Source organism: Thunnus albacares, chromosome 20, assembly GCF_914725855.1.
Source record: "Thunnus albacares chromosome 20, fThuAlb1.1, whole genome shotgun sequence".
Lineage (NCBI taxonomy): Eukaryota > Metazoa > Chordata > Actinopteri > Scombriformes > Scombridae > Thunnus > Thunnus albacares.
Genome location: NC_058125.1, coordinates 12,506,159 through 12,521,089, shown reverse-complemented (window position 1 = coordinate 12,521,089; position 14,931 = coordinate 12,506,159). Strand labels below are relative to the sequence as shown.

Genomic DNA, 14,931 nt, shown 5'->3' with positions numbered 1-14,931 from the left:
ACATTAAGAGTGAGAAGTAGCAGGAAAAGAGAATGAATGAATTTTCTGAAGACAGGCTGTAGTCTTAATGAGACAGTGTGCAGAGTTGTGATGAGAAGAAGAAGAAGAAGAAAAAAACCTTTTTTCCAGGTGAAGTTGTGATGAAACTAATTTAATCAAAAGAATGAGATTTTAATATGGCAGACTGCTGTTTGTTTCCTTAAATAGGTGAAAAACCTGTGGCACCATAATATAAAACTTTAGAGTCATTGTACATACAGTAAGTACCTCCAAAAAACATCTATAATGTTTTTAAATGTCAAAACTATGAATAAACAGACTAGGTTTGTTTGTAATATGAAATTTAACCTCCTCACATTGGTGTCCAACATCGTCTTGTTTTTTCTCAGTGACAAATGTGTTGCCATACCTGCCAACAAGGGCTGTGGTAATGTTTTATTTTGCTATTTATTATTTTAATCATTATTTATCAGACTTACATCAGAATGAGCATTAGTACCCAAAACATCATTCTGGGTTTAATCTAGTTGCCCTGAAACTAACTTGAAAATAATTTGCTTCTACGTCTTAGAAGTGTTAGACATACACTTCGAAAGTCTTTGAAAAATATGTTACACGTTATTATATATATATATATATAAAGATACAGAAAGTGTTTGTCAATACTGTAACCCCTCCTACATAAAAGTTCCTCTAACTGATTGCCTTTGCTTTGAACGGTCATCTTATTGTTTCTGCATTTTGCTTTCGACGTCTCCCTCCATCACAGCTTCAGTAGTAGAAACAGTTTCCATAGTTTAATTTGTACAACTCAGAGAATAAGTCATACTTTTAGTATTTTTCATGGGAGTAACACAATGGACTGGATAATATCTACCACATTATTCTTGTCAGGTAAGACAAAATTTGTACATCCCGATTTGGTTTTTCATTGTCCCTTTATGAGTTTTTGTGCCAGCAGTGAAAATAGGATCCTGCCATTTCATTTAATATCTTATTTTATATACATCTTCAGCAGCTATGTTTCTATAACATACTGCAATCATAACAACTTTTATAATCATAAATTATCATTTGTTTTATTTTAAAAAACACAAAGGATAATAGATCAATAATTGTAATCACTATCTATCACTGTAATCACTATTTCTTGATAATATCGAGAAAAAAAAAATTAAAATGATCATTTTTACATCTATGGTTCATCCTTTGTGAGTCAAACTTTCTGCCTTAGTATGTGACCAACTCAGTCTTAAAAATAGCTTCACCGATACTGCGCAATCATCTAATTTTTTTTTTTTTATAAATAGCCACACAGTGCCACTAATTATAAAACTAAATACTGGTTCATTGTCCCCCACCTGTGTCTTGTCAAACTGATTATAAGAGCCTCAATTATTTTAAATTCATCCATTAAATTCTTATATATACCCACTTATCCTGTGCAGGCTTGCAAGGTGGACTGAGGGCATTGTTTTTCAGAGGGCTGACACATAAACACAGACACCTAAATTATTATTATGTTTGAATTCAAATTGAATTGTTAATACTGCAACAGACATTACTCGGCTCTCGAAAGTTAACATGATCATATCTGCTGAACATATACAACTTGTGAAACATATCAGACACCAACACAACACATCTTACATATATCTCACTTATCAGAAGGAAGCTGATGTAAATGTTCAATAATTTTATAGTACACCGTATCTAATGTGACAAGTTGCTATGTGGGAGGGCAGTAACAAACTTCCTGCTACCCCCTTTATGATATTTTCTGCTAATGGTGGTTTATTTCAGTTTGATATATATTACAGTACGATTGAGACTGTGTAAAAACACAACAGAATTGGATGACATTAACTAAATGATGGAGGAGGTTAACATTAACAAATAAAATTTACAATATATTATTTTCTGTAATTGTCTTCCTGAAGCCACAGCAGAAAAAGCAGAACCTGAGGATAAAATTGATGATGATAAAATTATTATTATTGTTTTATGCATTTACTGGGTTTTTTGTTTTATTTTGAAAGACTGTGACATTAAAAGTATAACATGATGCAATTTTGGAACATTTTGTAATATAATGGCTAACAAAATCTATTCATATCAATCTGCAAGTGTCTGCCTGAGGTTCAACAGATCCATTAAGGGAAGTTAACCATTTTAAAGCTGTTGGCCATGAGTATATACTTTTTCAGGTGGTCAAAGAGTTTATATAACTTGGACCATTCTTAGAAAACCTCATGTTTTTAGAAAACCTCAAAAGGTCAAAAGTAAGATCTTATTTTTGCAGCATTTAAACAAAAGTATCACTCCATGACAGGATATCCCCTGTGATGGCAAATATAGATACTGTGTAAAGTAGTGTACTGTATTTTTACATTCAAGTCTTAGTATTTGTCATGTAGAGTAATTTGTTCACATCCACTATGTTTAGAATTTAAAAAACAATCTGACTTTGGCACCTGCCAGTGGTTGTATAAAAAAGACAACACTTCATACACTACACCTCATATACTGTATAGACTGAAAGCAACACAGACTGTGCAGATTTTCACCAGGACTGTCTCCTTTTCCTGCACATAAAAACATGAGAATAATTTGAAAGATACTATAACCTTACACATGGTGGCTTTAAATCAGATAAATTGTGTGGTTCTTCCTTCTTTGTTCCTCAGTGTTACAAGCTGCACTTTGTTTCAATATTGATCCTGTGGCTTGGAAGTCCCTGAGTAACTCTGCTGCAGGTTTTGGATACCAGGTGGTACAAAGACAATCAGAGTAAGTGTGGTTGATCATGGGTCTACAGTAACTGTATCTGCTGTGTGAAATATATATTTAGATTGAATGCTGGCATACACAGGTCTGGCCTTAGTCTTCTGTCAGAAAAACTGCGGCAATCCAGGAGTTCAGTCAACAATCTTTAATCATGTCCCACATGAGTAAAAGCAGATGTGTACACTGAGTCCTGTATCCAGTATGGATAAACAGCCAATCATCAAGTTTTGAAGTTGTGGTTATCTGAAGGAACATAAGCAACAACAAATATATAATTGGGTTCAAACTGTTCTGGATAATCAAGGAAATACCATAATAGCTTACTCTGCTGCAAACAGTCAGCTTCACCGTTGTATAAGCAGTACTCCAAATGACCACAAGGGGTCTCTCTCGGCCGCAACTAGGGATTTACAGCACACTGTTGTATATCGACGCTGAGAGCAGCATAAAGGGAATGCACAACAAGCGACGTTTACATTGAACATTTACTTTACTGGCTAGTCACACCACCTATTTGTGACAATCTACTTGAAATTACATTCAGAACAGAGAATATTTTCTTAACTAGAGATCTTAGAACACTAAAACTACTGAAACAGTCTATTAATGAACCGTATATATTTGTAAGTCTGATATTAACATAATTATCAACAATGTGTAGTGATGCATAAGTAAACACTTACAGTTTAATTCAGGCACAATAGAGAAATCACTGATGACTGTTTGGCACACATTCACTCAATCTTTCTCAGGAACGACGGCTGAATTTGTGAGTTGAACATGTCAAGTGACGTTACAGTCCTTTGGATCCGTTTGATAATTGTGCCTAGACTGCCCGATGGTGAGGAAGAGGGAAATTTGCACATGCTGCCTCAAATTTGCGATGATAGGGTTTTTTTTCCAGCCCGCATCTCTGTCATATGCCAGTTTCACAGTAATGAGGTCATAAGCATGCAACACTGCTTAATATTAAAAATGTGGGATTTATTTAGCAACACTGTACTCCCTGAACGGGTGCTCTCACTTGATTGTTGGGTTTTATTTCCTCAGTTTGCTGGTCAGTGCCCCCCTTGCACAATATTCATCAAGTCAAAGAGGCCAAATATTTAAGTGCTCCACCGAATCCTGCACGAAAGTATCAGTACCAGGTGAGCAACTACTCATTTCAAAATGCTTTATTGATTCTTTAGCTTTTGTCATCTGATAGATATTGTTTCAGGGGATTTGTAAGACAGATACTGGGGCATCTTTCTTTATCCTTACTGGCTTACTTGCCAACTGATTGAATATAATAACGTTATTCTACTTGTTCCCATAACAGTTCCTTTTGTTTTTAAAAATGTTAGGACTCAATAATTGACATGTTAAGATAGAGATTGTATTCCATTTTGTGGTAAATTGGTTATATAAGCATAAAATATGCATAGTTGTGAGACACTGCTGTACAGTCATGACTGGGTAATGTTGTAATAGTTATCAAATCAGATAGGGAAATATTTTACTAGTGGTGGCTGTGGTTTGGTCACTGAGCATGTAGTTGTGTTGTATCTTGATGATTTTAACATAACTGATGGCTGATGTTTTTATGCAGTGCCAGAATTTGCAGTCAACATGTCCCTTGGTTTGACAATGACAAGTGATCCCACCACACAAAACACTCTGGTAAGTTTGTGAAGTGCAAAGATTTACATGTCATTGATGATAAAAATGCAGAGGTTTGTATCTTTACCAGTAAATCCATTTTTTTTCAGCTTGAACATGTATTGTTTTAAAAACAGCAAAATAATCATCTATTAATCAGGACTTGGCCTTGTCTCTTTTCAGGCATGTGGTCCAACCATCCCAAAGGACTGCAAAAGTATCACGCTGTATAGTGGTGTATGCTTGCAGATATACAGTCATAATCGTGTTGGACACTCTATGCCTTCTTCTTCTGAAGGTACACAGGTTGAGTTTTTTTTACAATCTCAAAGGTAGTGATAAAAAAAGGTCTAGTAATATTTGAGCACCACTGCACACACTTATCACTTCATACACACAACCCAACATGCATATTGGTAGAAATCTGAGCATTGGATTATTTGTATTATACTGCTTCACATTGCCAAGAGGCTTTTCTGGAGTGATCAGCACAACAGTATGCCTGTGCACTGGAACAAGCAGACAGACAATATAGCAATGTGTAATGTTCACAACAGAATGACATAAATGTTTTAAATCACTGTGCTTAAGAGGAAACTGTATATAATTATTCAGATGTATTTCTCCTTTTTGACAGAGTGTCGAACCCAAGCAGACATTGCATTTCTGTTGGATGGCTCAGGCAGCGTAGATGCAGAGGATTTTTATAGAATGAAGACTTTTGTGAAAAATCTGGTCGGATCATTCCAGGGACAGGATACAAAGGTAGGATTGTACTCAAAATATACCTCAGCCCTCCATGCAACTTGTTTGATTATTTGACTGTTGAATACACATCTCCATTTATATCCATACATAATTCCATTTTTTCTTCTTTTTTTCCAGTTTGCCATTGCCCAGTTCTCCACAAATCCCACCATCCATTACTACTTTGACACTTTTGATACTAATAACTGGAAATCTCAAATTGATGGAATAAGACAGTTAACTGGATGGACTTACACAGCTAAAGCCATCAAACACGTTGTGTAAGTGCCTTCATGATGCTAATGTTTGACACCATCCTCAGAAGTTAACAATGTGTTTATTAGATTTTAGTTTTCCTATCGTGTTATGATATGTTGTTCATATTGATTTTCAACAGTCATGCCAAGTTTGATACAAATCAGCATCATTACATCTAAACTGGCTTTCAAAACTTTTTCAAAACATTTCTATAAATATAGACCCCAAAATCTACTGTCACCAATTTAATTATAACACAACATATAATGGTGTAATTTAAAATCAGCTCAACACATTATACAGAAAAATAATCATTTAGAAATACAGTACTTACAGTACTTAAAGTACATCTCACACCACTCACTATTATATTTATTGGTTAATCTGGGAAATATTAAAGACAGCAATTAAATGGCACAACTAGTGGTATTAAGCCATGAGAGTTTTGGTTTTATTTGCCTAGGATCTGATATTTCTGCCTCAATGGAGAGTGTATGGGATTTTGTTTTTTCTTTCAATTTCAATTTTCTTTCATTAAAAATGTACCACAAGAACATGTATTAAAAGTGGATTTTTCTATTGACAGCAACAATGTCTTCTCGGCAAGCAGAGGCTCCAGGTCAGATGTGAAGAAGATTTTAATAGTCATTACAGATGGAGAATCTAATGACCAGGATGATTTGCAAAATGCGGTAAATTCAGCTGAAAAGGAAAAGATTGTTCGATTTGCTATTGGGGTAAGTTGCATTTATACTGTATTGTGTTAACATGTTAAAAAGTTAAAGCACATCTGACTAACACATCACATACAGCTCAGGTGACAGCAGATACCTATACTCTGTTTTCTGTGGGATTTAAAAATGAAATGTCACAAAATGTTATTTGTCCACATTAAAGGCACAATCTTTCTTTTTTTGATCATATAAATTCAAATTGTACTCTCAACCATAATTGAGGAGTTTCAGGTATAGCTGGAAAATTGCCTTTTGTGTTTCTGAAAAATGATAATAATCCAAAATAGTTATATACTTTCTACACTCCAAAATTTACAGGCATTAATGACAAACAAACCTTTAGCAGTACTGAAAACACATGATTTAATGCTGCATGCTTGAGAGACGTTGATCAATTTGAGAGTCAGTAATACAAATGGAGCCAATATTTTACTTTTGTGCATACAAATCGATTTTGTTGTACAGTACAACACCTCAAACATGTTTTCTCAACATCCCTAGGTGGGGCGTGCATTTACAAAATACACAGCAAAACGGGAACTGGCCACCATTGCATCTAAACCCTCAGAAAATCATGTGTTTCAAGTATCAAACTTTGACGCTCTTGAACAAATACGGCAGAGTTTGCAGGACAAAATCTTCTCTATTGAAGGTACATATGTAACCTTATCATGACAGCTTCACATCATTTTTGTGTTTCATTGTGATATTGTTATAGTTCCAAAGTAAACAATTATTATGTCATTTATTACGAAGTGCCATTTTAAACTTAACTGCCAGTCATTAGAAGTGACATGGGCAATATTAGAAAATATAGATTTACTGTTTTAACAAAAAAATACATAAATATCTTGGCAAATACTTAAGAATTACAACTCAGAGCTATAATCAAATTTCAAATCTGTATACTAACTCATTTATGTTGTTGTTACAGGATCTCAAACTGGTGGAGAGTCATTGAAAATGGAAATGGCTCAAATGGGATTCAGTGCAGCTTATGTACCTGGGGTAATTAAAAACACCAGACCCTCACTGGACAGTATAGTTTTAGAAACACACACGCACACACACACACACACACACACACATACACACACACACACACACACACACACACACACACACACACGTCTGTGTGTTACTCCTTGTGGCTGAAAACCATATAGCTATATAAGGTCCAGATGATGAATGTATGATGCATTTAGCCTTTTCCTTTCCTTGGCTAATGTTTTGTGCCAAACACATTTTCTATACATTTCTGTCTAAATTGCAGGGGATTCAGATGGGTATTGTTGGTGCCAACCAGTGGAAGGGAGGCTACCAGCATTACACAAGCACAGGCCAGAAGAGGATCTCCTATGAGCCTTCAAATATGGAACCTGACAGTTATCTGGGTATGAATATTACAGTACAAACAATGGTGTATTTACACTGTTGTATTGTAATCCTTCCTCCCATCTTTTGAAAACACAAGATTTTGGGAAAGGGACAGGAAAAAACAAATGAGGACTAAGGAGTGAAAACTATGATTAAAAGTTGTGCAGAAGCCAGTAAGATATCAACAAATCCTGGAGGCACAGCTTGTATAGAAATTGTGATGGTTTTTAAAATGTCTTCAGGGAAGACCAAAGTGAAGGCTCCTCATGGTATCCAGATTTAAATGCACACAAGAAAAGCAAAGAATATTCTGAACTAGAAGCATTCTGCAAGGAAAAGTGTGTAGGTGGTGACCCAAAGCAAGTTTTTTAATGTTAAATCAAAAAAAGAATAAATAATGCTTATTTGTAATTAATAGCTTGCTGAAATGTGTAATTTTAAAGATTCTTCCCAGCAAAGATAATGATGATGTTATGTAATTAACACTTAAAAAATCAGTAAAAGATACAGTTTGTCCTTAGTTGGTCTAGCCTTTGTATACTAATGTGCTTGACTCTTTAATTCTAGGTTACTCCATGGCAGTCGCCAAAACGCGGTTGGGCACACTGACAATTGTAGGTGCTCCAAGATATCAACACAGAGGAGTTGTGATTTCAGTTTACAAAAACAGTCGTAACCAAAAAATTGATCCCTTTGCTTGGCAGGTGTGTGCTCACGATTAAGACAATGTAAAGATTTAATGTTTATATTAAATTGAAGGTTGTTGTTTCCTCACTTTACTAATTGTTTTTTGTTGCTTTCAGTTTCAGATTGGTGAATATTTTGGTGCAGTGGTTTGTGCCATGGATGTGGATCGTGACACGTACACTGACCTAGTCCTCATATCTGCCCCTATGTACATGGACATTGATAGAGAAGGACGAGTTTATGTTTGCAGGTTATCATATGTGGTAAATGACAGTTCTATCCAAAATCTATTGGATTTTTTCAATGAGAATTCAAACATTGACGCTCATCCTTTTTCCTATTTCCACTAGAGAGTTGAGTGTCGCTTCGATAATCCATTAGTACTGAGAGGGGATGCATTTGACCAAGGAAGGTTTGGGTCTTCTCTCGCTGTATTGCCTGACCTTAACAGTGATGGTCTCAATGATTTGGCAGTTGGAGCACCTTTGGAGAATGGTGGTCGAGGTAGCATCTACATCTTCCACGGTGAAACAGGAGGAGGAAGGATTAGTCCTACTTACTCACAGGTGAGCGAGAACAAAGAAGCAACAAGAGGATTCGAATGATATGTATGGCCTTTTGTTTGCCACTGTATTTAATATATAATCTAGACAAAATGTATTTTTGATTGATTCAAGTATTTTCATTTATGTAGAGAATCGCTTCCTCTGAAGTCCAGCCAGGACTGAAGTTCTTTGGTATGTCGATCAGTCAATCGTCTTTTGACCTTAGTAACGACAATCTGCCTGATTTAGCAGTGGGTTCAAAGGGAACAGTTGTCTTACTCAGGTAAGATGCTCCTGTCACACATTATTACTCCCAAATGTAATTCTACCATTTGTGTTCATTTGTGTCAACATAATCATACAACCATAAGGTTTATAACCATGAGGTCTCCACCTTTCACAGTAACATGATTTTAAGTCTCTTGTTACTAATTTAGGACAGAACTGTTCATCAATAGTGGATTGTATCAGGCAGCTAAAATAAGATTTACCAGTTGTCATTTTGGTATACTGCTTTACAATTTTCATATGTATTTTCCTACTCTGTCCATATCCAGATCAAAGCCTATAGTAATGGTAGAAGCTGCGGTGACATTCAACCCAAACAAAATCCAAACTCAAAACTCAGACTGCTCAAAACCACTGGACAACACAGCTACAATCTGCTTTACCATGACCGGACGCTCTACAGTAGATAAAGGTCACTGATTCTCTTCACTGTTTCTAAACCACAGACCCACTGTCCGTCCATACTTGTATGTATGTACATGAGTAACCTTTAAATGAAACTCTAATCTGTTCCAGCTATAGCAACGATTAATTATACTTTAACGCTGGATGCCACACGTAAGGTCCCAAACAACCGAGCTTACATCAGGGAGAAACAACGAGAGGAGAGTGGATCAATAACTCTTGGCTTAGAGAAACGATGCTTCGATGTGAGCTTCCACATTGAGGTGAGTTCTTTAAAACCTAATAACATCAGGAAAACCCACTACAACCCACACAGCTTCAATGTGAAAAACATAATTTTTCATACAAGCAACCCTCACTACCTTGATATTCATAATAGTACCCTCCTCTCACAGGCCTGTCCAGAAGATGCTCTGAATCCACTTGACAACGAGCTCCGATTCACCTTTGACGGTTTGCCTTCTGACAAAAATCTCAAGCCAAGTCTGGCCCAACAGGCTAAGACAACAACCTTTCATCCTGTAAGTAATCTTTAAAGACACCCTCATTTATTGGTCAGTTTTATTTCACACTGAGGGTGTTTTCAAACCTGTATTTGTTTGCTCTGGTCCGAATCAGTGGATGAGTTGGTCAACTTGGTTTCCTGTTGGTTTGATTTCCAACCAAAAATCACTACAAGCCACGAGAGAACGTTCACTCCTCATTGCTTACATGTGTCTGGGGTGGGAGCAAGAACATAAACACAAAAGAAACTCCTGAAGAATGTCCAGCTACGTCATTATGTTCCCACCACAAACAAACCACTCCAGAGTTTGTTTGGGACTGGACTGAGACCATATCCTCAAATGGTCTCGGTATGGTTATTTTAGTCTGCACCTGAGTATGATTACTGTGTTCAGATCTGCCCAGAAGAATCACACTAATGGGGAAAATGATCCAGTTCAATTCATACTTTTCACATGTGGTCTTCACTGACTGTCAGAATTTCAACTGAACTGAAGATTGAACAATAAAGGTCAAGGGTTGCGAAGTTAAGAAAAACAACTTGACTTTCTGATTCATGTTTGTCACATGTTGACAATACTTTTTGTGATTAATTACATGGTTGCCAGGTCATGACAGATATCACCACATAATTGACCATTAGGTACTATGTGAAGAGCTCTCCAGTACTATGAAATGCTCAGGCTTCATCATGCTTTCTGAATAATGTTCAATTGTAATTCCATTCATTTGTCATGTCTGTCTTGGCCGTTTGCTCTTACACTTTCTGAACAAACATGGTTTACTAAATACTGTCTTCAACAGTTACCTTTTGAGATCAACTGCGGCAATGACAACAACTGTATAGATAACCTGAAAGTGGATTTCAACTTCACCAGGTGAGACTGAGTTTCAAATGTGAAGCCTGACTTAGGTGTTTGGATCTACTGTATTATCTGTGGATTTACTATTGGTGGGCAGGTGACATGTTTAACTTTTCTCTTTGCACTTCCAAATTGGTCAGCATGCTCTTTTAATTTTTTACTCTGTAAGCATAGCTTTTGGCATGTTACTCTTTTTGTATATGCTGGACTAATGTTACATGCACCCAGACTCTCTTTGTTACAATTTCATCTTTGTGCAATGTTTTTCTACCTTCACTTTCCCATTTTCTCCTATTCTATCAGTTCCTCAGAGGTTAAAGTAGGCATTGATGAACTGCTGGAGGTCACTGTGTCAGTTGAAAACAGGGAGGAAAACTCCTACAACAGCCATGTCATTCTCACGTACCCACCTGGGCTCTCCTACAGGAAGGTTACAGGCCTGCAGGTGAGGATCAAGTCTGTTTCAATTCAACTCTGGTCAGCTGCTCTCTGAGGTTATGCAGTGATTGTGCATTATGTGTGCTTTTGTTTAATTTATTTATTTTTTAATAAAGGGAAGAATTGAGTGCAACTCCTTGGATAGTGGAGCTGGCTTATCTCAGGGAAAGACAGACTGCACTATTGACAAGCCTATTTTCAAGAGTAACGCCAAGGTTTGTAGTGTGTACAGAAGCATCTCATCTCACTGCAGCTGAACCGAGAGAGGAGACAATCTGATCTCTCTCATTCTTTTCGTTTTAGGCGCTCTTCATTGTGTCCTATGGTATTGAAAGCAACAGTCAACTTGACAGGAAGTTATTCATCACTGCAAATGCCACCAGGTACTGTTGTGTTCATCTTCCAGCCTATAAGCACATCACTGTACATGTGTGTATGTGACAATTATTATTATTACTCATGTGTACAATTAATTTCACCTCTCTTAGTGGGAACGAGCACTCCAAGTCAAGTGAACTTTACAAAATGAAAGGGATTGATGTGAAGTACAGCATTTTTATGACAATTGAAAGGTTTGTGTTCCATGTGATTTAATAAGTTTAAAAAGATTTTAAAATAATTTAAAGTGACATTGTAAAGCTTAATGAAATGAAATATGAGAATGAAACATTCAATGTTTCTGTTCAGTTCCCTCAGCTACAGCAATTTCACTTATGGCAAGAGTAATTTGCAGAAACCAGTCCAACAATCAATTAAGGTAAAAAATCTTATCCTATCATAATATCACTTTTTTTTAAAAAGGTTGATTAACTTTATTCACATTTGACTTTAATGCTCAGTAGGTCTTTTTCTTTTCTCCCCTCTTAGGTTGTGAATGACATCAGAGCACTGAATTTCACTGTGGTGATCAGGGTGCCAGTAAAGCTTGGTAATAAAGACATCTGGGTGGATTCGAGCAGTTTGCAGGTAATATGTGGGAACTCATTGTTACTGAAACCCCAGAAGTCTCAAATATAGCTGTTTTTATGCAACTAAAGCCTTGTGGATGAATTTGTTCTCCGTTAAACTGACATGAATCAGCTCTATTTCAGATTCCAGACTGCCAAAGAGAAAAAGATGAAAAACCCACCATCACAAATTTTGTTGCTCAGATACAAAAAGATAAGTCAGTGGTAAGTATCAGAGGCTCTACCATCTGTACATGGTAGAATTTAATCTAATCTAATTATATATGTATTTAGAAATGTATGGTATTTTAGTGCATTACACATACGTTTTCCCTGTTTCCAGCAATAAATTTAGGCCTCCTTTTAATCACCCACAGGACTGCTCTGTAGCCAGTTGCAGAGTGTTCAAGTGCAATCGATTCACGGGAACTCTGGAGATTAAAAAGTACACAATCTCTGCCAACCTCAGTTCTGAATGGATAAAGCAGGTAACTAATGTGTGTGTATTAAAAATAATAATGTTCTAATGAAAATGAACAATCCTAAAGATTAAATTAAATGTCTGACTCCCCTGTTTTTCCCTCTCAGATTGGACTTGAGTCTGCCAAATTCCTCTTGACCAGCATGGCCAGTCTGGAGTATGACAGAAACCAGTACATCTTCTTTTCCGTGCAGTCAAATAACAATCCTCCCTTTCACAAGGTAATTACACATCAGATTTGTTTATTTGTGTTTGAAAAGAGCTTGAATGGAGATCTGATCCAAAATCTGTCACTGCACATCTCAGATTGTGGCAGAGGTAGAAGTGTATCCTGAACCAGACTTCACCAAAGAGATTGTTGGAGGATCTCTGGGAGGGTTGGCTCTGCTGGCTTTACTCACTGCTGGCCTGTACAAGGTGAGATACTTTACATGCACTGTTTCAGTTTATTACACAGCGTTATGGAGGCAATAAGACAAGCTGAGGTCTGGTATTGGGCACCCTTTATCACAAAATACACCCAGTGACAAAACTTGAATGCGGCATCTTTACATTTTCATTATTCTCTCATTTGGTTTGGTTCTTTTTATGTTTTTATTGTGCATCTCTAATGCAGGATTGCAGTGTTTTTATCTAACTTCCTTTGTTTTGTACTCTCAGGCTGGATTTTTCAAGAGTAAATACAAGGAGATGATTAATGAGGAACAAACAGCTGATCCGGGGGTTGAGGGAGGCGAACCCACACCGGAGTAACAAACATGAAGTCAGTTGATGTCCCACAGACAAGCTGATACAAGCCAGAAAACACCAAAACTGTTCCAACATCTACACTGGCTTTGTTATCTTGGATTAGTTCATCTTTACCATAAGTTGTTGTACCATAAGTTTGTCCTAAATAGAAAATATATAAATATGTTGCCATTTTCATGAATAGATATTTGAATGGAAAATATATTTGTGCAACCACTTTCATTTGATTAACCTGAAAAAGAGCTTGTGATGCATACATAGAGCGGCAAGAGTTTTAGAGCTTCAAAACTGATTTTGTAATCCACATTTTGAACTGAATTGCTTACTGTTGGTCTACGATGAAATATTTGTGCTGATATCCCTGCAAACCATGTGTGTTAATCTGTAATTTTTTTAAAGTGAAAAATAATTCAATACAGTATGATCCTCTGGAGTCTGGTTTTCATCACGTGATACACTGTAAATCTGCTGAAATACAAGGTGGAACACTTAAGAGCGAGCATCTTACTTGCTTAGAGTAAGATAACATGTATTTGATATGACTTTTATTGCCAATGTGAGCTGCTTTTAAAATGTGCAATGTTGTGTTCTGAAAGTATGTAAAAAGACATATTTGATGCTTCATCAGTGTTTATTTCATTAGTGATTAAAATGAGATTTTTGAAAATTGACCTTATACAAAGCTCATCATGACATTTTTATGTAGGAAGGGGGTGGGGGGGGCTTAAAGGCGTGGAATAAAAGTCTAACGACACATATTATGATATACACACACATACTAACATATTAATTGTTCTTACATGAAATCTAAAACTATATTTGTAAGTCTATGGGTTTTACAGTCCTCTGTTCTCTTTGATCTGACTGCAAACAGCAGGGGTCCATGCTATTTGAGTGTGTGTGTGTGTTCTGGTAAATGTCTGTGAGTGTCTGTATGTCATTGGGGCATGGCATATTGTGCTGGTTTGCCCAGTGATCAGTTCTTGGGTCAAGTCCTGAGAATCAAAATCCACAGTGGGATTAAAGTTGGTGCCAGCCCAAGGTTGTTTAGATGGTCTGGTCAGTGAGGAGTTTGGTCTGTGAGGAGTTTGGGACTCTCACTTATCAGCATTCTTTGGGGATTGAAGAAAGAGCTGGTCTGTCACCTGAGGCTTGTGCGGTCTGCCTTCGAAACATGCAGGGACTTTACCCTACAGTTTAAAACTGTCAATCAACCTGACTTTTAAGTGCAATCATGAATTACTTCAAGCATCCCTTTAACAAAAGACCTAACAGCTTGACAACAGGAGCATAGAGGTAATGGGGAAAAAGAAGGACAGGAATGAGAAACTTAGTGCTCCTCCTGTGGCTGCAGGAGATGTCATGTCGTCCACTTTCTCCTTTAAAAATGACCCGAATCTTGAAGTAAAAGTAGTTAACCTGCTGAATATCCATGGTATACGTGCAAATGCTCTCCGAGTTAGAAACATTCTCACAATT

The 14,931-nt window shown here is 36.7% G+C and overlaps 1 protein-coding gene across 1 annotated transcript; it reads left to right on the top strand.

The window, feature by feature from the left end:
• Window positions 1–721: 721 nt before the first annotated feature.
• Window positions 722–14,123, top strand: LOC122971010 (integrin alpha-M-like). The gene is made up of 30 exons (XM_044337438.1): window positions 722–894; window positions 2,688–2,790; window positions 3,838–3,935; window positions 4,379–4,449; window positions 4,612–4,726; window positions 5,066–5,193; window positions 5,314–5,456; window positions 6,020–6,170; window positions 6,669–6,819; window positions 7,102–7,175; window positions 7,441–7,561; window positions 8,112–8,248; window positions 8,348–8,494; window positions 8,582–8,797; window positions 8,926–9,059; window positions 9,334–9,476; window positions 9,581–9,732; window positions 9,865–9,990; window positions 10,778–10,851; window positions 11,140–11,281; window positions 11,391–11,489; window positions 11,578–11,657; window positions 11,763–11,846; window positions 11,962–12,031; window positions 12,142–12,240; window positions 12,366–12,446; window positions 12,599–12,709; window positions 12,810–12,923; window positions 13,009–13,119; window positions 13,363–14,123. The coding sequence occupies exons 1-30, from the start codon at window positions 858–860 to the stop codon at window positions 13,453–13,455; spliced, it is 3,405 nt and encodes a 1,134-aa protein (XP_044193373.1). The 5' UTR covers window positions 722–857; the 3' UTR covers window positions 13,456–14,123.
• Window positions 14,124–14,931: the final 808 nt, after the last annotated feature.

Bases quoted from the DNA above. Each gene is read 5' to 3' on its own strand.
- LOC122971010 (XM_044337438.1), top strand. From the start codon at position 858: ATGGACTGGATAATATCTACCACATTATTCTTGTCAG. The intron at 2,791-3,837 runs GTAAGTGTGGTT...TTATTTCCTCAG, and splicing joins GTGGTACAAAGACAATCAGA to TTTGCTGGTCAGTGCCCCCC. The intron at 8,495-8,581 runs GTAAATGACAGT...TATTTCCACTAG, and splicing joins TTTGCAGGTTATCATATGTG to AGAGTTGAGTGTCGCTTCGA.